Source organism: Aspergillus versicolor (genome assembly GCF_001890125.1).
Source record: "Aspergillus versicolor CBS 583.65 unplaced genomic scaffold ASPVEscaffold_5, whole genome shotgun sequence".
Taxonomy (NCBI): Eukaryota; Fungi; Ascomycota; class Eurotiomycetes; order Eurotiales; family Aspergillaceae; genus Aspergillus; species Aspergillus versicolor.
The window spans coordinates 1455182-1473431 of NW_024467528.1; the positions used below are offsets into that span (position 1 = coordinate 1455182).

The 18250-nt window shown below is 52.4% G+C and overlaps 8 protein-coding genes across 8 annotated transcripts; 3 read left to right on the forward strand and 5 right to left on the reverse strand.

Moving 5' to 3' along the window:
- Nucleotides 1–228: 228 nt before the first annotated feature.
- cp3 (carboxypeptidase C PRC1) lies at nucleotides 229–2783 on the reverse strand. Its single transcript, XM_040815987.1, has 3 exons — nucleotides 2525–2783; nucleotides 1836–2441; nucleotides 229–1779 (listed from the first exon to the last, which is right to left on the reverse strand). The coding sequence occupies exons 2-3, from the start codon at nucleotides 2338–2340 to the stop codon at nucleotides 614–616; spliced, it is 1671 nt and encodes a 556-aa protein (XP_040668363.1). The 5' UTR covers nucleotides 2341–2441; nucleotides 2525–2783; the 3' UTR covers nucleotides 229–613.
- A 75-nt stretch (nucleotides 2784–2858) lies between these two features.
- ASPVEDRAFT_42103 (guanine nucleotide exchange factor SDO1) lies at nucleotides 2859–4564 on the forward strand. Its single transcript, XM_040812504.1, has 2 exons — nucleotides 2859–3010; nucleotides 3088–4564. The coding sequence occupies exons 1-2, from the start codon at nucleotides 2944–2946 to the stop codon at nucleotides 4065–4067; spliced, it is 1047 nt and encodes a 348-aa protein (XP_040668364.1). The 5' UTR covers nucleotides 2859–2943; the 3' UTR covers nucleotides 4068–4564.
- Nucleotides 4322–5662, reverse strand: ASPVEDRAFT_131478 (tryptophan synthase; the record flags this gene model as incomplete). The annotated part of the gene is made up of 1 exon (XM_040806821.1): nucleotides 4322–5662. The coding sequence occupies one exon, from the start codon at nucleotides 5660–5662 to the stop codon at nucleotides 4322–4324; it is 1341 nt and encodes a 446-aa protein (XP_040668365.1).
- Nucleotides 5663–5970: 308 nt separating this feature from the next.
- On the reverse strand, nucleotides 5971–7015 carry ASPVEDRAFT_684535 (uncharacterized protein). The gene is made up of 2 exons (XM_040815988.1): nucleotides 6584–7015; nucleotides 5971–6509 (listed from the first exon to the last, which is right to left on the reverse strand). The coding sequence occupies exons 1-2, from the start codon at nucleotides 6896–6898 to the stop codon at nucleotides 6279–6281; spliced, it is 546 nt and encodes a 181-aa protein (XP_040668366.1). The 5' UTR covers nucleotides 6899–7015; the 3' UTR covers nucleotides 5971–6278.
- A 630-nt stretch (nucleotides 7016–7645) lies between these two features.
- ASPVEDRAFT_684586 (uncharacterized protein) lies at nucleotides 7646–8525 on the reverse strand. Its single transcript, XM_040815989.1, has 3 exons — nucleotides 8485–8525; nucleotides 8088–8428; nucleotides 7646–8023 (listed from the first exon to the last, which is right to left on the reverse strand). The coding sequence occupies exons 2-3, from the start codon at nucleotides 8346–8348 to the stop codon at nucleotides 7808–7810; spliced, it is 477 nt and encodes a 158-aa protein (XP_040668367.1). The 5' UTR covers nucleotides 8349–8428; nucleotides 8485–8525; the 3' UTR covers nucleotides 7646–7807.
- A 941-nt stretch (nucleotides 8526–9466) lies between these two features.
- On the reverse strand, nucleotides 9467–10371 carry ASPVEDRAFT_684657 (uncharacterized protein). The gene is made up of 2 exons (XM_040815990.1): nucleotides 9899–10371; nucleotides 9467–9811 (listed from the first exon to the last, which is right to left on the reverse strand). Exons 1-2 carry the CDS (start codon nucleotides 10212–10214, stop codon nucleotides 9522–9524), a joined length of 606 nt encoding a protein of 201 aa, XP_040668368.1. The 5' UTR covers nucleotides 10215–10371; the 3' UTR covers nucleotides 9467–9521.
- A 3001-nt stretch (nucleotides 10372–13372) lies between these two features.
- Nucleotides 13373–15365, forward strand: ASPVEDRAFT_84095 (uncharacterized protein; the record flags this gene model as incomplete). The annotated part of the gene is made up of 3 exons (XM_040817495.1): nucleotides 13373–13467; nucleotides 13584–13822; nucleotides 13894–15365. The coding sequence occupies 3 exons, from the start codon at nucleotides 13373–13375 to the stop codon at nucleotides 15363–15365; spliced, it is 1806 nt and encodes a 601-aa protein (XP_040668369.1).
- Nucleotides 15366–16444: 1079 nt separating this feature from the next.
- On the forward strand, nucleotides 16445–18180 carry ASPVEDRAFT_132652 (glutamate decarboxylase; the record flags this gene model as incomplete). Its single annotated transcript, XM_040806943.1, has 4 exons — nucleotides 16445–16677; nucleotides 16743–16770; nucleotides 16840–18005; nucleotides 18066–18180. 4 exons carry the CDS (start codon nucleotides 16445–16447, stop codon nucleotides 18178–18180), a joined length of 1542 nt encoding a protein of 513 aa, XP_040668370.1.
- Nucleotides 18181–18250: the final 70 nt, after the last annotated feature.

Sequence of the window (18250 nt, forward strand, 5' to 3'; positions counted from 1 at the left end):
TGAAAAGAATCATACCAATTGAAATGAAAAAATTAGATCAACTTCTGCCTCTCGGATTTGTATTGGATACCTGGCAGACTTGCCCTCCGTCCCTTGCTCATGGGTCACATCGACTTGTCCAACCCTTATTCAGCAGAATGCTCATCGTAGGACACTATATCCCACAACCTGCTATGTAACCACGATGCCCCCAAAGCCTTTACCGTCGCCTACTCTGCCATGGTTTAATGTTGATGCCCACATATCCTTCTATAGCCAACCCTACTCCACACTCCCGCATCTTGTCAAAATTGATCGAGCAGCACGAAGCTAATTCTAAGTACTCGACAAGCTTATGAGATGTCTCTATGATATTACCTTGTAGGCATACTACGATTCGGGAGCATTTGTTTTAACAGTATATATAAAACGATAAGGACCATGTAGGCAGTCATACAATCTAGACTATAAACGAGACATTTTAGTCTTAGAGGGGAACATGTTGCATTGTCAAAGGATTCAATAAAACTATAGCAAACAAATCGTGTTCCGAGGCACTAAAAAGGGCAAGGATTATAACACATCACACATGTAATCAATGTCTAAAGACCAGACTTGTCTTGTCGTATCTCATCTAGAACCATTCACCACCTAGCCATCGGTTGAAGAACTCAAGGGACGATTCAGGCTGGTCCATGGGAACCATGTGACCACCGCCGTAAAGACGCATGAAGGTGAAGTTGCCGTGGCTCTTGACCTGGCCGATCTTCTTGCCCTTGTGCTCGTTGTCGACGATCTTGATATCTTCCAAAGGAAGGGGAGCGTACTCTTTCTTGCCAGGCCATTCGAGGGCCTCGGTCCAGGCCTTGTTTCCGAGCCAGTTGCAGATGAAATCGGCGTCACCAGCGTAGATGAGGACAGGGATCTGCTCAAGGATGCCGGGGACAAGACGGTGGTAGGGCTTCATCCAGTCACCATGGAAGAGGAAGTTGCGGTTGATGTCAAAGTTGCAGGAGTCATAGCCTTCAACTTCGGCACCGACAGCGTTGCGGACTTCCGGCTTGTTCAGGTATTCAGAGACGTAGCCCATGCCCTTGTAGCAAAGGTTGCTCTCGTCCTCACACTTACCGCGAACATCGTACACGTTCTGTCCGGTTTGTTGGTAAGGAGCGAGGAGAGCATTGTTACAGTAGATAGAGGCAGGAACACAGATCCATGCACTCTCGCTGCTGTAGCAAGACTCAATCATGGACTGGCAGCGACCAAGGGAGTTGTCCATGGACCGGCAGGCGCTCTCATCCAACACAGCAGGGTAACCACCATCACCACAGGCCATGGGGCGGTAGTATTCATATTGAGTGAGACCATCAGTCAACCCGTTTCCAATCAAAACAGACTTCAGGTTAATGTTACGCTTCTCGTGAGCAAGAATCTCAGAAGCGAAAACGGGAATGTAGTGGCCAGCATAAGATTCTCCAGCAATATGGAAGTCCTGCTTCGCATACTCAGGGAACTGCTTGAAGAAGAGAGTAAGCAAGGCATAAATGTCCTTGCCAGCAGCAACCGTGTCGCTGACAGCATTGTTGCTGTAAGAGTAGCCAACGTTGACAGGCTGGTCCAAGAAGATCACGGAAGCGTTGGAGTTCCATGAGAAGTCATTGTAGACTGGCTTAATCTTCTCATTGATGCTGCTAGGGCCAAGCTCCATAAAGAGACCAGTCAGGGAGGAGCAACCAGGGCCACCGTTCAGCCACAAAACAACGGGGTCGTTCTCAGGGTCATTTCGCGACTCGAAGAACCCTTGAAACAGTTAGCACCAACACATCACAGCATTTATCAATACAGCAGTCACTCACAGTAAAACAAATGCTTATCATTCTCGTTATCATCCAAGTAACCCGTGAACTGTTTCACATTCGGGTCGATCCCGAGGGCAGCCGGGTCTGTCTTCTTGATCCTAAGGTCGTAGGCCTCAAGCTTACCCTCAACATCTCTTTCCTTCTCGCCATCATCGTTAGTGACCCAGACGCTCTGGACATCAGATCCACGGACGATGTGGTCCCAGTGGGAGTCAGGGCGGCGGGTGTGCTTCTTCGGTAGAGAGAAGACAGGGTTGTGGTCGAGGTTATCGGGGAAAGCGTTCGCAACCTCCTCCCACAGGCCACGAGCCTCATCGGACAGAGACTTAAGCTGCTCTTGGAAGTTCTGGAGCGGCTTGTTCACCTTAGGCAGGCTTTCCTTCAGGGTTTCCTGGAGGTTGCTTCCGAAGTCCTTGAAGTCTTGGAAACCGCCAAGGACCTGCTGGGCAGGGGCGGCTGCAGTGGCCGCACCAACCAGCAATGTAGCTGGTAAAACTCTCATTGCGGTGATGATACGTATATAAACGATGATACTAGCGGAGGATTGATGAGATGATGGAGAAGTGCAAGATGACGGTACCTAGTAGCCAAGTAACTGGGGACCTTCGTAGGCAGTCAGCTTATCAGCAACGCAGGGCAAGCAAGGCGGAGGGCGGAAGGGTAGCAACGGTAAGAGGTTAGCTTACTATAAGGTTATGGTCTGTACACTGAAAGAAGTAGCTGGAAGACCGGCTACTTACTGACGGGGTACAAGATGAGGAGAAAGAGAAGGCAGGTGAGGAGAAGATGGCGAGGGCCGGATAGGCACAGCGTGACGAGGCGGTGGCAGGCGATGACGCCGATAGCAGCGATGGGAGGGCGGCCAATCAGAGGTCGGTGCCTCCCGAGGGGAGGCAGGACAGTCACGAGACCTGAGTCACTCGCTGAGTCATTGTGCGGGACGGACCCGCAGCATGTGACGTCGGTGATCGATACCAAGACCGGGCACGATTTTATCCTCAGCCCAGTAGAGAAGGTATTAAACATTCTTCTTCTGCTTCCTTTCCCCAGTTCTCTCATACGATAGAACTTAATCAGCTTTCAGATACACCAGGCACCACCCAAAATGCCCATTAATCAACCCTCTAACCAAATAAAATTCACAAATGTCTCCGTTGTCAGGCTGAAAAAAGGTCCGTCCAAACCAAACCCGCTTATATATCATAATAAGGCCAACAACCCCTCTAACATGCAACTTTTTCAATCACAGGCAAAAAGCGCTTCGAACTAGCATGCTACAAAAATAAACTCCTAGAATACCGCTCTGGTGCCGAAAAAGACCTCGACAATGTCCTCCAAGTGCCCACTGTCTTCCTCTCCGTCTCAAAAGCGCAAACCGCGCCGTCCGCCGAACTAACCAAGGCATTTGGATCCGGCGTCAGCGGTGACGAGATTAGACAAGAGATCCTCCGCAAGGGAGAAGTGCAAGTTGGAGAGCGCGAGCGCAAGGAGATCGCCGAGCGCGTGGAGAAGGAGGTGTTAGATATTGTTTCTGGACGGTTGATTGACCCGACAACAAAGAGAGTTTACACGCCTGGTATGATTTCTAAGGCTTTAGATCAGCTGAGCTCGGCGAGTGGGCAGTTACAGCAGCAGCAACAACAGCAGCAGCAGCAGCAGCAGGCACAAGCTGGTGAGGATGGGGCGGGTGGTGACGAAGCGGCAGGGGGGCAAGCTGCGCAACCGCGGAAACCGTTGTGGACGGGCGTGAATCCGAATAAGTCGGCGAAGAGTTTGGCTCTTGAGGCGATGAAGGCGTTGATTGCGTGGCAGCCTATTCCGGTCATGCGAGCGCGCATGCGACTCAGAGTATCATGCCCTGTATCGATGCTAAAGCAGAGCGTCAAGTCTGCAGCGCCAGCAGCTGCAAATAAGGAGAAGGAGGCTCCATCTGGGGGTGGTTCTAAGAACAACAAAAAGGGCAAAAAAGGAAAGTCGAAACGCGGCGATGACTCTGAATCCGAAGGAGAGGCCACGCCCCCACCGGCGAAAGGACCTAGCAACGTTAAGGATAAGATTCTAAGCTATATTGAGTCTGTTCAGTCCCAGGAAATTGCCAGTGATGAATGGGAAGTAGTAGGGTTTGCGGAACCAGGTGCTTTCAAAGGACTGAACGAGTTCGTTGGTAACGAGACTCGGGGTAGGGGGCGAGTTGAGGTATTGGATATGGCTGTGACTCATGAAGATTAAATGTGCTGCGCAATGAATGTTATGGATAACTCGATTTGGACGATTGATGATAGAAATATACTGCATAAACTGCATCAATTATGAAATAACTGGATATATATATAATGAAACCTATCATGCCCAGCCTAGCGCCTACCAAAGAACTACGCCAACCAACACCAGGAACACAAAGACAGCACCAGGCGAGAATCAACAAACCAGCCAGCAGGAACCCAAAACTCCACACCAAAATAAAAAAATCATCAAAGAGACCATCAGCCCGAAACAAGCAAAACAACATCCTTGCCTACCCCCAGCTCCCTAGCAACCCTCACCGTCTCTAGAACCGCATGCCCCGTCGCCAAACTAGACACGATACCCTCCTGCTCACACAACACACGTAGGCCCTGTACTGCCTCCTCATTAGAAGCCGTAACCGTCTCCAAACGCCCCATATCCTTCCAATGTGCCAGTTCCGGCCCGGCACAAGGGAAATTCAAATCTGGGGCTATGGAGTACGATGGTAGGATCTGACCGTTGTCGTCCTGCAAGAGGAGGGTCTTGCAGCCGTACATAACGCCCACAGAGCCGTGGGTTAGCGGGGCAGCACCTGCAGCTTCGACGCCGATGAGACGTACATTTGGATCGTCGATGAAAGGCGCGAACATGCCGAGCGCTGCAGAGCCGGATGAGCCCATGGGGGAGATGAGCGCGTCTGCTGGGGGTCCGTTGCCTTCTCGGCCTGTCAGCCTGGGGAGGCAGTTCCTGATCTCCTGACCGAGCAGGGATTGGAAGGTGCGTGTGATACTTGGGAGTGGATGCGGGCCGATGGTGCCGCTGGTGATGTGGTAGGTAGAATCGAGATGGGTGAGGGAATAACGGAGAGCTTCGTTGGTGGCGGCTCGGAGACTTCCCTTATCCATGCTGTTACATAGACCAGGGATTTGCGCGCTGATAACAGTCGCTCCAAGTCTTTCCATTTTGTCAATGGCGTCGGGCTGTGCAGCGATGTCGGAGGAGCCCATTAGGATTGTGCATTTCATCTTTAGGCGCGCGCACATAGTGGCGCAAACGAGACCGTGTCCTGCATATCCGCAGTCCATGGCGATCTCTGTTTTGCCGATGTGATGGGCAAAGAGGATCTGACCAACGATGTTGCGAGCTTGGTAGCTGCCGAATGGATTGAGGTCTTCGCGTTTAAGCCAGATATTGGCGCCGCCAACGGCCTGTGTCAAGTTATGGGCGAAATGGAGAGGGCTGGGGCGAATGAGGGGACAGGCGAGGAAGTCTTCCCAGAAGATATCATCTGACAGGATGCTGTGGAATACACTGGGGAGGTCGAGGAGGAGGCTCATCTGGAGCTCTGGAGCAAATTGCCCGCCGAATTGACCGAATCGTGTAGGAGCATCAACTGCCGGGATGGAAACATGATGTCTGGACCATACTGGGGCATGTAGGAGATCCACCAGCTCTAAGCTGAGGCTCTTGATGAGCGGGTTGAGGTATTTCTCTTCAGGTACGCGAATGAGTATTTGTCTGTCCTTCTTCGCTCTTCTCCATCGATTTGGATAGGGAGAATGACGAGGAGGAGAGTGAGATCTAACGGACGCAAGCATTTTGACGGTGTGAAGCGATCCGAGAATCGTTGGGTAACGGAGAGACAAGATTTTGGCTAGTATGAAGAGGAACAAGAGCACCTCTTATAAGGCACGTGTGGCGAGAATAAACCAAATCCAATAGCTGGTCTAGCCGTGGGATGGTTTATATACATCGATTCTCACCCTCATCTCGCCCACATATCCGCAAATATAAGCCCGATAGGAACGGGCACGCACCCATTCCAAGCTCTCTAAACCCACCGAACAAGGAACGTCCGAGCTCAGCATGAACCCAACACCTCATTTACCTAACTCGCGCACGCCCCTCCCAGGCGATCGTGGCAGATGGGCCAATTGTTCCAGCTGCATGGCCACGAGCTGAAAAACTAGCAGATCCAACAAAGTTCAAGAGCGCCTCATTGCCCTTCCCAAGAAGAATGCCGGACGGGGAAACGGAACGAGGGTCGAGGGTCCCGAATTCCAGTTTAGGCGGCGACGATCAAGGCTTTCACTGGTACGAAGGACCTAGGATCAATGGAGTTGTGGATGCAGCCCCCATCGCACGGTCCCTTTGGAGAGGGACCGGCAGTGGCACTTGACACCATATCAGAATAACCGGGTGCTCGGGTAGGGATCAACCCTGGACGTCGATCCGATCGTGGGCGGATCGTGGTGGCTGCACGATTGATACAAAGCTGAAGGACGGCGTGGATGGTACTTTGGGAATTGCCAAGCTTCTCTGGCAGGGGCATCCCTGAACGGACGTTCCCGATGCAGGTGTTGACGATTGACTGGTCATCTTCTCAACTATCGGTGGCGGATGCCTGTCAGTGTCATTCTTCGCGTGGTCGTTCCTGAAAGGTTCCTGACTCGTGTGTTCGAGTTAGTTTGCGCACCAAGACCACGGGCGATGCCTTATGGTAGCAAAGGGAGATCAACCCGACAACAGAACATAAATGTCAGTATCCGTAATCTCAACAAGGAAACAGCCAGAAAGAGCAATAGCACCGATGGGAGGTGGAGGCGCTTTTGAGGCATGGATGGAGGAGAGACGAGAAGGAAAAAAAAGCAAGTAAAGCACCATTGAGCAGGTGGGTGGGGGTGGTCATTAGTTGATTGGATGAAGCCCAAAAGAATGATTTGAAATCTTGGAGGCTCACAAATGGACAGATAATGGCCATGATCCAAATTTATTGGCAGGAAACATGTTCCAGGTACTTTGTCGCAGATGAGACCCTCCGCGATGCATTGCATTCTGTGCTCAAGGCGGGTCTATTGCAGATTGATATTCGTTCCCCAACACCGCAACTTCGTCACAAGATGGGTTAAATTTTCAAATAATGGAGATCTGGCGTCCTCCCTGGTTTAGGTTCGAGACCAAGATCATCTGAGTGTGACTATCGAGCACTAAGTGCTCCGTACCGCTCTGTTGGATGAACTGAGGTCCGTGCAGACATCACCGGGCACGGCCCATACCTTGCTGCCGTGCATGAACTGCTGTTCTCCGGAGAGAGATATTGCTGATCATCGAAGTTGGACAGTCCATGTCTTTCCGAGAACGAGATTGATACCACTGCTTCGGGTCCCCGGGGACTGGGACTTTTGTCAAAGCCTAAGGTGCCCGTGCGCAGAGCAAGGAACTGCGGTCAAGATACTGGTTAGAAGTCATGAGTTCGAGTACTTCTCCAACCCAGAATCGACAAAAGGCCGATTCGTTTCCACAATAGTCCTCCGGTGGAAGGAAAACAAATCCCCTCTAGTTCCTCTCCGTCACGTTATACGGCGGACAAACCAGAACATGGCCAACTGGGAACTTCCCGGTCCGCCGCAAATTGCCTAGGACGTTCAAATCCGTATCCAAACCATGCTTTACAACCTGTCCACAGAAGTCAATCTCCGGCTCAAACCTCATCTTCGGCTTGTTGTTAAGCATAAACTCCATTGCCCAGGAGACAATACCCGGCGCCGAGGCCGGGTATTGTCAAACAGGGGAGGAGACCCAAATTTCTCCCCGCAGCAACATTTTAGGCTTCGAGCCTGTCTGAGCAGCCCGATCGATTAGGTTATCGTGCTTGATGATTCCTTGGGCGGCGATGGCGGCTGCGCAGGCAAGGGGTGGGCCTGGACCGCGGTTAGCCACTTACTTTAACTAAACCGGTGCTCCTAGGGTGAAGGATCTCGATACCTGGAATGTATGGCCATGTGCCAGCCTACCAGACCCAGCAGACAATACATCAACGATATTCTGGTGCAGCAAAACCCTAGAGAGAGGAACGAAGCCCGCCCCAAGAGCCTTGCCGATAGTCTGGATATCTGGCCCGCGAATCTCTCTTGTTGCCAGGCATGCATGCTGCCCGTTGTGCCCATACCGCAGATAACCTAGACTAAGTCAATCCCAAGCAAGTAGGCAAGGGCATTTCTCTGTCCTGAGACCGGTCCTTACCTCATCCAAGATTAGCAACACCCCGTACTTATCACAGATATCCCAGATATTTCCAAAATACCCTTCCACAGCAGGAACACAACCCAGCGTCGTCCCACCAACCGTCTCAGTAACCAACCTCGCCACTTGCCCAGGTGCAACCCGTAATATCTCATCCTCAAACCGACTCGCCAGTCGCCCAGCAAGCTCTGTATCCATCTTCTCACCCTCTTTCATCCGGTATGCATAGCAAGGATCCACAAAGGAAACATTCGGCGTCATAAATCTCTATAAACCTCCCTCCTCTCTTCATGCCCCGAAACACAGAGCGCCCCGATCGTATTCCCGTGATAACTCTGCCTCTGTTGAATTCAGGTTGGGTGTTTCCTAGACAGGAGATCAAGGGGCAGCAGCTTACGTCGACGACCCTCTTGGTATCTTCGAGGATGAAGTTTATACCGTTGCCAGAGACGATTTTGGCAGGGTGCGAATTGAAGGGGTGGAGGATATGGGAGCTGGAGATGAATCAGTCGATGGCGGCGACTGGGTCAAATTTCGTAGGATCTATCTGGGAAACAAATAAAGTTAGACATCGATCAAGGAAAATGGATGATGTTGGTAGTTGGGGATTCGGAGTACTCGTAGATGCGACGGATCAACCAATCCGTGCGGGTCCGGCATTCTCCAGGTTGTTCATCCCTACCGCAGTAGTATACTGCACCTTGGGGTTATATGGAGCAGGTAAAGAAGTCGGGGTATGCTGTTTATCGGCACAGAAAGGCAGCTTTGGGATGAACAATCTGCTTGGAAAGCTAGTGAGGTGATTATAAATTCTATGCCAGTGTAGATGGCGCCGCTCAGCCACGGAACTGAGTCGACGGTCTTGAAATATCCTCATGATTGAGCAGATACAGATGAAAGCGAAGGCCACAGTGCCGTGGACTTTGCGTACATACGGCTAGTCTACTTTTGACTAAGTTTGGATATACTGAAATCCCTCGAATATTTCTATTTTTTTTTTTTTTGTCTAGCCAGTTAGCTACAGTACATGACGCCCTGGTCTCCAGGGATGCTCTGGTCGAGTCGGCTCAAGGCAGTTCTATTCGTAAAGCGATCATTGCGATCTCGTAATCTCGAATGCTGAATGGATGGGTATTATTCGCTGCAACAGAACAAGGAGCGATATGGCGAAAAAAAAGGCACCAAAAGGTAGAATATATCCCATAAGCACTGCTTTTGGAAAGTTGGCTGTCCTGTCAAATCAAACGTTGAATATGACAACCTGGAAGGGAGTGAAGCGCCTGGCACAGGAGATGGTGCAGGAGAGGCCCCGAAAGCGGGGTTAAGAAAAGGAAGATTTGTCGAGTATAGTCGATATTTCAGCCGTGACGGGCATAAAAGTTGTCAAAAGACGAGTCTTCTCAGAAGGCAGTCTAGGGAAATGGTATAATAAATCTACGAACAGATCTGAACCGCGTTCAACGCTCGTGTTAGATCATCGGCAGCGAATGGTATGGGTGCTCCCTTGGCGGGAAGGGGTGGTGTGGCGACCGATCGAATAATCGGCGAGGTGTTGCGGACTGGGTTTTTGCCCTTCAATCCCGGGTCTTCATCGAGAGGGTCAAGGAAAAGGGTCATGGTAGAGTCGCTAAAACTCTCTGGATCAACCGCGGTGGTTGAGGAGAGCGACCCTTCGGTTGCCTGTCGATCTTGGATAAATTCGTCATGGTAGGCTGCTGGAGACGCTGGTGATTGGTTAGTTTGAACGAACCCAGTCAAAGCGTTGAGATACAACATCCATCCACAGGGGCAAGGGTGATGGGGATACAAACCTCCATGAGATAGATTCCTCTTCGGTATCCGGGGCCGAGTTTGGTCTAGAGCCGTATCGGCAACTCCCCGAGAATCAACGTAGTCCGGTAATGTCGTACAAGGTGACAGGGATAGATCGAGGGATCGTCGACGATCCTTTTGGGCTTCCTCAAAAGACCATGCGGCCAGTTGCTTTTGGTGTTCCTTGTCGAAAGGGCCCTTGAACTTCGATGGCGGAACCTCGCCACGCCTATAGTATTCGATCTTGATTCCTGATGCGGATTGCTTCGATTTGTGTCCTCGAAACACCTTCCGTACTTTCTCTCGAATGCTCATCTTGGCGATGTCGGAACGGATTTAACAGGGCGTTTTGACAGGAATTGATAGTCCAGCAAAGATAAAGGAATAGAGTGGAGATAGAGCGTCGTTGAGCGATACGTCACAGCGGGAGAGCCGTCCCAGCAAAGGGATTGAGGCAGGCGATGTGCAAGCACAGACGACAATCGAGAATCCGGACAGACCTTAGGATCATCGTTCGCTGAAGCTGGAAAGCGGGATGGTTCGAGGGATGGATGGGGGAGGTTGGAGAAGTGAAGAAGTAGAGGAGGGAAGAAAGAGAAGAAAAGAATGAACAAGGGGAAGTGAAGTCGATGCAAGAGTTGATGCAAGAGCACGGTCGTGATTTGTGCAATAATCGGTATTACTATCGTATTGGCACCCCCACACTGCAGTCAATAAACAGCAGCGGTGGTAGTAATACTAAGGCAGAGCCAGCCCAGGCCCGTTGGGGATGGGCCGTGGTAATTATACAGGAGCAGGGCGCTTCTGCTGGATGGAGAAGCGAGAGCCGGCGAGCAGCGTGATTGGCATTGAGCCAGTGCCGTTGGACCCGTTGGACCACTTGTCTGAGGTGGAATTAACAGACGCCAGGCGACTCACTTATCATCGTCATCTATTAGTTTCCAAGGCAGGCTGGTCTGTGGTCGCGAGTCAAGACCCAGTCGGGAAGTCCGCAATTGCCCGACCGAATCCGGTGAGAGCCTGAGGACGAATTGGAATAGTGCGGCGACGTGGAAGATTGGGATAATACAGAGTAATAAACGAATAATGCGCGATTTATCCACTCTGCGAGGCGGAGCGAGTTGGCGCTTCTGTCCAGCACAACAAAAGCAAAGTTCATGCAGATAACTGGGGATGAAGAGATTTAATCCAAGCTGCGTCCCCATGCCCCGTCTTTTGCCTCCCACTCACTTCCTTGGGGGTTTTTCCCTCTGGTGCAGTCGCAGTGGCCGGTCCCAATTTCTCAAGGACGACGCTGGAGCCCTCGTCCAGCGAATAGCAGCGCCGCTTATGCGTTACATCCGAGCCCCCACGATAGGAAAAGAGGCAGCCCGGCCCTACCACCTCGCTTGAGAGTTGCATCCCCGTGGTTGACGCCTGCCGGTTCTACGGTTCCTGAGCAGCACAGGTCTGCCGGAAATGGCGGTGCTGTTACATCCAGAATACAGCCTGAATTGGAAAACCAGTGGCAAAAGCCTCAAGGCATATTCTGCAACGAACGATTCCAGAAGGCCCTAAGCCTCTCGATCGGCGAGCCACTTTGACCCCTCCTCCAGTCGTCGAAGGATCCAAAACGGGCCTGGCTCTCTTGGCGATGCTGATTATTGGCAGGAACACCAGGATGGTAGATGGCCAAAGCATCAACTGCCAAGTGAACTTTGTTGTTAGAAGGTTAACCCAATCTTTTAAGAATTTAAGTGACTCTTGATCCCAGCATGCAACCCCAGACCATGAATTTCATGTGTGATAATGCATAGCGTTTGCCACAGCGTGAGTTGAACTCTTGCTGGGCTTCGAGCCCCCGCCCGGCACGCTCGTTCCGGTATGCCCGAGTCAGCAACTCCGTCATCACCACCGCCCCTCAGTGACGTCTGTCTCTCTCCCTTCCCAGTTCCCAGAGTCTGGTTCCAGACCTCTGTGTCTTTTGCATCTCGGCTAGCCGTGCACATTCGGAGAGCCCCTCGGCTAGGCGAAACTCGTTGCTGCATTGTACGGTGTACACCTAGATGACAACGCGGAAATTACGATGTATACTGGCCATAACTCGGCATCCGATCTAGACCACGGGATGATGGCCTCTTCTAACCCCAGGTTTCCTTTGCGCGCAGCCCCAAGTTAACTGCCTTGAAACAATAGTATTCCGAGAAACAGCCGAGACAGCCAAATCTATATACAACAATGAGCACTTGCCTGACTTTTGGTGAAAATAGAGAATAACCCATGGATGTCGTTTTTTATACATAAGCAACTGCGTACACCGGTGTATTTTCGATAATTATTCACAACACAGCTCCACAGTCTTTTGTTGTCCTGGTCTTTCGTCACTTCATGCTCTTTTGTTTGAAGCCCATTGTTCCCCCTCCAGTAGTGATGTCATCGGGAGCTTGGCAGGGCCAGCAACCGTTTCGAACAGAAAAAAAACACCGTGTTCAAAACATCACCTGAACGATTTCATTGCTGCTAATTTTAGTTGGGGTAAATCCTAATTCAATTTCCCATGCCAGACGAGTCAGACATTCCTTCGTCCGCAGTGATGGGCGTGTCAGATGCTGGGCTGCCTGATCCGGACGTGGCTTGGCTGGGGTCAAGCTAGGGCTGCACGAAAATCTTCCTAATGCCATAAACGAGATGCCGCCTGCAACTTACAGTATGCAAGGGCAATAATTCACAGAATAGATCATCACCATACATTTGCTGGAGGCCCAAATAATCGGGTACATTATTTTATATGGCTATTGTAGACAACCTCGCTATCCCAATGAATCTCATAATGGAGGTATGTAGCTCGTTTACTGAGGCACGCGACCGATCGCCGGAAACATCAAACATTGCGCTTTGCAAACTAAACAAAGACAACGAACGCATTCGGCTCGCCCTGGAGGGGATGGCAACCTGAAAGCAGGAGACCGTAATATTAGGACTCATATCTCATTTCCCTCCTTTCTCCCCCATTTCCCCTTCCTCTTCCTGAAATGAACAATATCCTTGAATACAGCTCGACAACATCACTTTCTTCGCACGGACTCTACGACTCAACTTTCCCTGCATATCCGGACCTTCGAAGTAATCCCAGCGCTACGAGGTCTTTTAGCGAAATCCCCTAGTGCTTGCTGGTTCAATTGCAGCTGCTGCGTCAGACCAAGTGGCCAGCTTGCACAGTCCGGATTAACGTTCGCCGAGTGAATTGCCTCTTTGGGAGTCGGAAAGAACCAAAGCAAGCCCATACCAGCACCCGCCCCTAACTTCCATCGATCTTCCATCGATTTGTCCTCCTGCCCAGCGTTCGAGCGCTTTTCTCTCCTACGAATAACTAGAATCCGCGGTAAGTTCAATGCTCCGACCTGCTTCTCTAGGCTTCCGCATCTTTTCCGTCCGTCGCTACGTGGCCCGTGTCTAACGCACAGCGCACAAAACAGTCCTATTGATTCATCACAATGGCCAAGAAGGGAGGAAAGAAGAAGGGAGGCAAGAAGGGCGGTTCTTCCGCTGCTGCTACGAGCAACAAGGCCGCCGAGCCCGTCGCCGCTGCGTAAGTCGCACAAGTTTCAATTTGCGCCGGCATTGTGTGTTGTTGTCTTTGCGTCATCGCAAGCTGTCGTTGCGCCGGGATCGAAAATTGACTAACTCCCGCTTCCCACACTATAGCGCCCCCGACACCACTGTTGAGGAAACCGTGAGCGAAACTGAGCAGGCCCCTGCTGAGACCTCCACTGCTGCCACCTCTGTTCCGGAGACCGCCACTGAGACTCCCGCTGTCGCTGCCCCGCCAATTGCAGCCGCATCGAATGCCAATGAAGTTGCAATTCCTGCGGCGGAGGAGCCCCCGGTAGAGGAGGCCGTGGAAAAGGTACAAAAGTCGAAGGTTGAACCAACGGAGGCTGCTGGTATGAGAAACCTAGGACCACCACACTTGTCGCATCACTTACTGACGTCTCATTTTTTTCCCTTCTAATAGCCGCGGTGCCGGAGACAGCTGCGAAAGACACCGCAGCCGCGCCCCTTAATACCCCAGAGGTCGTTGCTGCGACCACTTCCCTCCCCGAAAGGCTCAAGGAGTCGGAGAGTCTCGAAGATACCCACGTCAAGCGTCCTCATGAAAACGGCCCTGTGGCGACTGAGAAGGAGATACCCACAAAGATTCCCAAGATCGATGACGAGGCCATCGCCAAGGGCACTGTCGCAGAGACACCAGCTAAAAAGGAGAATGTTACCAGCACAGCCGCGCTTCCGAACGAAGCGGGCGTGCTGCAGCCTCAGATGGTCCCCGGTCTCGGTGCGGACCCTGCTGATAAGCCATTGAATGAGCTGGAGGGCACCTCCGAAGCGGCTAAGAAGGCTCAGGCCTCCGAGACTGTTGCCCCAACTGGCGTCTCTACCTCTAAGAAGGAGACCCCCAAGACGACAGTACCAGGACTCACCAGTGTTCCGGGCACATCTGCTGAGGAGAAGCCCCTGGCTACCACAGCCGCCCCAACCACTACTGCCGCTAAGGAAGAATCGAAGACCCTCCCCAAGACTGAGGAGCCTGCGGTTACCCAACCTACATCCGCAGCTGCAGCTCTGGGCACCGGTACCACTACCGCTCCCGCCGCGGAAGAAAAGGCCAAGGCTGCCCCAGCAGCCCAGAAGGAACCGCCTGTACTCGCTAAGGGTCCCTCAGATACCGCAACTGGCCCAGCAGCCACTGTCGGTACCGCCAAGGAAGAAGCCAAAACCGCTGCTCCTGTCCAGAAGGAGTCTGAGACGACGAAGCCTACTTCCGCAGCGACCGCCGCAGCTGTCGGTGCAACCGGAACCACGGAAATCCCCAAGGTGAAGGATGAGGCAGCTACTGTGACCAAGCCCCCGGCTGCAGTCACGCCACCGGAGAAGGCTCACGCAGCACCTGGTGTTAGCCAAGCCGCTGGCGCTACCACTGGAGCTACTGGCATATCGACCACGGAGCCAGCCAAATCCGCCGGGTTGCCTTCCAACGTCCAGACGCAGGCCGAGAAGCCTGCTGGTATCTCCGATAGCACTGCCGCGGCGCGCGCTGCCACCCAGAAATCGCAACAAGCCAAGACTGCTGAGCCTGTGGCTCAGACCACCCAGACTGGCGAGGCCGCTAAGAGCGCTCAGACTGCGCAAACCGGCCAAGCTGCACAAACCGGCCAGACTGCCCAGACTGCCCAGGCCGGCCAAACGGCTCAGACTGGCCAGTCTACCCAAGCTGCTGAGGCGGCGCAGACCGGTAAGACCGGTCAGGCTGGTGAGACTGCTCAAACCGCCCAGGGAGCAGAGACCGGGGGTGCTGCCACCAGTGCAAAGCCCGCAGAGGGCAAGACCACCACAGAGCAAGCCCAGTCTGCTGCTCAGGAGGCCTCCAAGGCCGAGAAGCGAAAGAGCGGTGGTTTATTCGGCTGGCTCAAGCGCAAGGTCAAGGGCTGAGCGAGCTGCCCCAATTTCTATTTTTAATTTGCTATTTAGTTTTGGTTTGTTGATTTCAGACTGCTCCATCTCACTAGTCGAGAGGACGGTGTATTTGGGTCTTGGGAGGGTGTTTGGCGGGGGACATGGAGGGATTTACCAGACCCCGCATTGCTGATACCCGATTACGCCGCAGAAAGGCCAGGCATGAGAAAACGCTGAAAACAGGAAACAGAAGAGCAGGCCGGTAGGACGTCTTTAGATCGACTGTATGATATGACGGATAATGGGGATACCACAGGACTTGCTCTGATTTGTTGGATTAATGCTGTTTGAGAGTTTGTTCCAGTCTGTAATTGACTATTTCTCTCTTTTAAGATATCAATGTTATACCGATTCCGGTCCAGTTTACTTTGCTGCAACTAGAGTAGACGTCGAGTGGCAGCCTCGGACGTGCACGGCGCCACAATCGGCGACTTTTATTAAGTAAAGAGGGGTTCTCGCATCTCAAGTATTGGACGTGCCCCTCCACCGGGCTCCATTGCGGAGTCTTGCCATCCTGGCAAGTTGGCAACACCAGCAAGCTGCAACTCCCGATCCCCAATAAACATCGCGACTCTCGTGGGTCTCGCCAGCCCACCGCGCCAGCCAAGCTTTCTCCAAGCTTTCTCCCAGTGATTCGCTGTCCACAGGCACCCTCTGCCACCGAGATGGTCCCCCATTTGTCCAAGTCTTCGCGCATACCCGCGTTGATCGCGCCCTGAAACAGTCCTAGCCTGATCCTGGAGCCACGCTGCGAGGTCCAAATGGGCGACTCGCTCCCTGTTAGCGAGGCACGACCGCCACTTTGTTCCAGCTACCCCTCTCCTGTCCGAACTTATGATGCAGTTACGTAGCTGGTCGATGTCAGCTTTTCAGCTTGTCAGGGGTTGAGGGGAGGAGTGAGACAGCTATAACAGCTCGGCTCGGCTTGGTTGATCGTGGACACAGGCTCCCACTTTCCCATCTGCATCTTACGACCGGTTTATCTATAACGACACCTTCTTGTTTCTATTTCTATTCGTAACTTCGCCGAATTTACTTATAACTGATCTCTCACAATGGTCCACCTCGCAACAATCAAGAAAGACGCGGCCTTCGAGCCCCTCACCAAGCGCGTCGACTCTATTCAGCTCGAGGAAACCGAGGATGAGTTCTCTACCACCGTCTACGGCACGCGCTTTGCTACTCAGCAGCTGCCGCACACGGAGATGCCTGAGCGTGAGATGCCCCGCGAGGTGGCCTACCGTATGATCAAGGATGATTTGAGCTTGGATGGAAACCCCATGCTAAAGTATGGACTTTTTCTTTCAATTTGAGGCATTGCACTTGATAGAGTACTAATTCTACGATTTTTAGCTTGGCGAGTTTCGTCACGACCTACATGGTATGTTGCCGGTTATCTGCGAACCTTGGTGGAGAGGAACTATAGCTAAGCTTACTGGAATTACTACAGGAGGATGAAGCTGAGAAGCTCATGGCCGAATCGTTCAGCAAGAACTTCATCGACTACGAAGAGTACCCCCAGTCGGCTGAGATCCAGAACAGATGCGTTAACATGATTGCTCGGTTGTTCAACGCTCCTACAGACAGTGAGAATGACCACCCCATGGGTACTTCTACTGTTGGTTCGTCCGAAGCAATCATGCTGGGTACTTTGGCGATGAAGAAACGGTGGCAGAACAAGCGTAAGGCTGAGGGGAAGGACTTCTCCCGGCCTAACATTGTCATGAACAGTGCCGTGCAGGTCTGCTGGGAGAAGGCTGCCCGCTATTTCGATGTCGAAGAGCGCTTTGTCTACTGTACGGAAGACCGCTACGTGATTGACCCCCAGCAGGCTGTGGATCTTGTTGATGAGAACACCATCGGTATCTGCGCCATCCTGGGCACAACCTACACCGGTGAGTATGAAGACATCAAGGCAATCAACGATCTCCTCATTGAGCGCAACATCGACTGCCCCATCCACGTTGACGCCGCAAGTGGTGGCTTCGTCGCCCCCTTCATCCACCCTACCCTGGAATGGGACTTCCGCCTGGAGAAGGTCGTTTCGATCAATGCATCCGGCCACAAGTACGGCCTGGTCTACCCCGGTGTTGGATGGATCGTCTGGCGGGCCCCCGAGTATCTCCCCAAGGAACTGATCTTCAACATCAACTACCTCGGTGCGGAGCAAGCCAGCTTCACGCTGAACTTCTCCAAGGGCGCCTCCCATGTCATCGGCCAGTACTACCAGATGATCCGTCTGGGCAAGCGCGGATACCGCTCGGTGATGGTAAACATCACCCGCATTTCGGACTATCTTGCGGACCAGCTCGAGAAGCTAGGCTTCATTATCATGAGCCAGCGCCGCGGTCGGGGTCTGCCTCTGGTTGCGTTCCGGCTCCGTGAGGACCGTGAGGAGCATTTTGATGAGTTTGCGCTGGCGCACCAGCTGCGCGAGCGAGGCTGGATCGTGCCGGCTTACACGATGGCGCCGAACAGCAACTCGCTGAAGCTGATGCGTGTGGTGGTGCGGGAGGACTTCACCATGAGCCGCTGCGATACACTTCTGAACGATGTCAAGCTTGCGCTGAAGAGCCTAAGTGATATGGACAAGGCGATGCTGGAAAAATACACCCTGTACGTGATCCCAGAAGTAACTGGGAGGAAGCGAGCTAAAGCTAACCTAAATGATGGTAGGCATGTGCGAACACACACGACCAAGTCGCACCAGGCGAAGCACACGCACCCGCACTATAAGCAGGAGACACATTCGCTGCAGGGCAAGACAGGCAAGACGCACGGAGTTTGTTAGATTTAGAGTGTAGATTGCTCCAATGAGAATTTGTAGCGACCGTAGTTGGTCGTAAGCCAGTTGGATATCA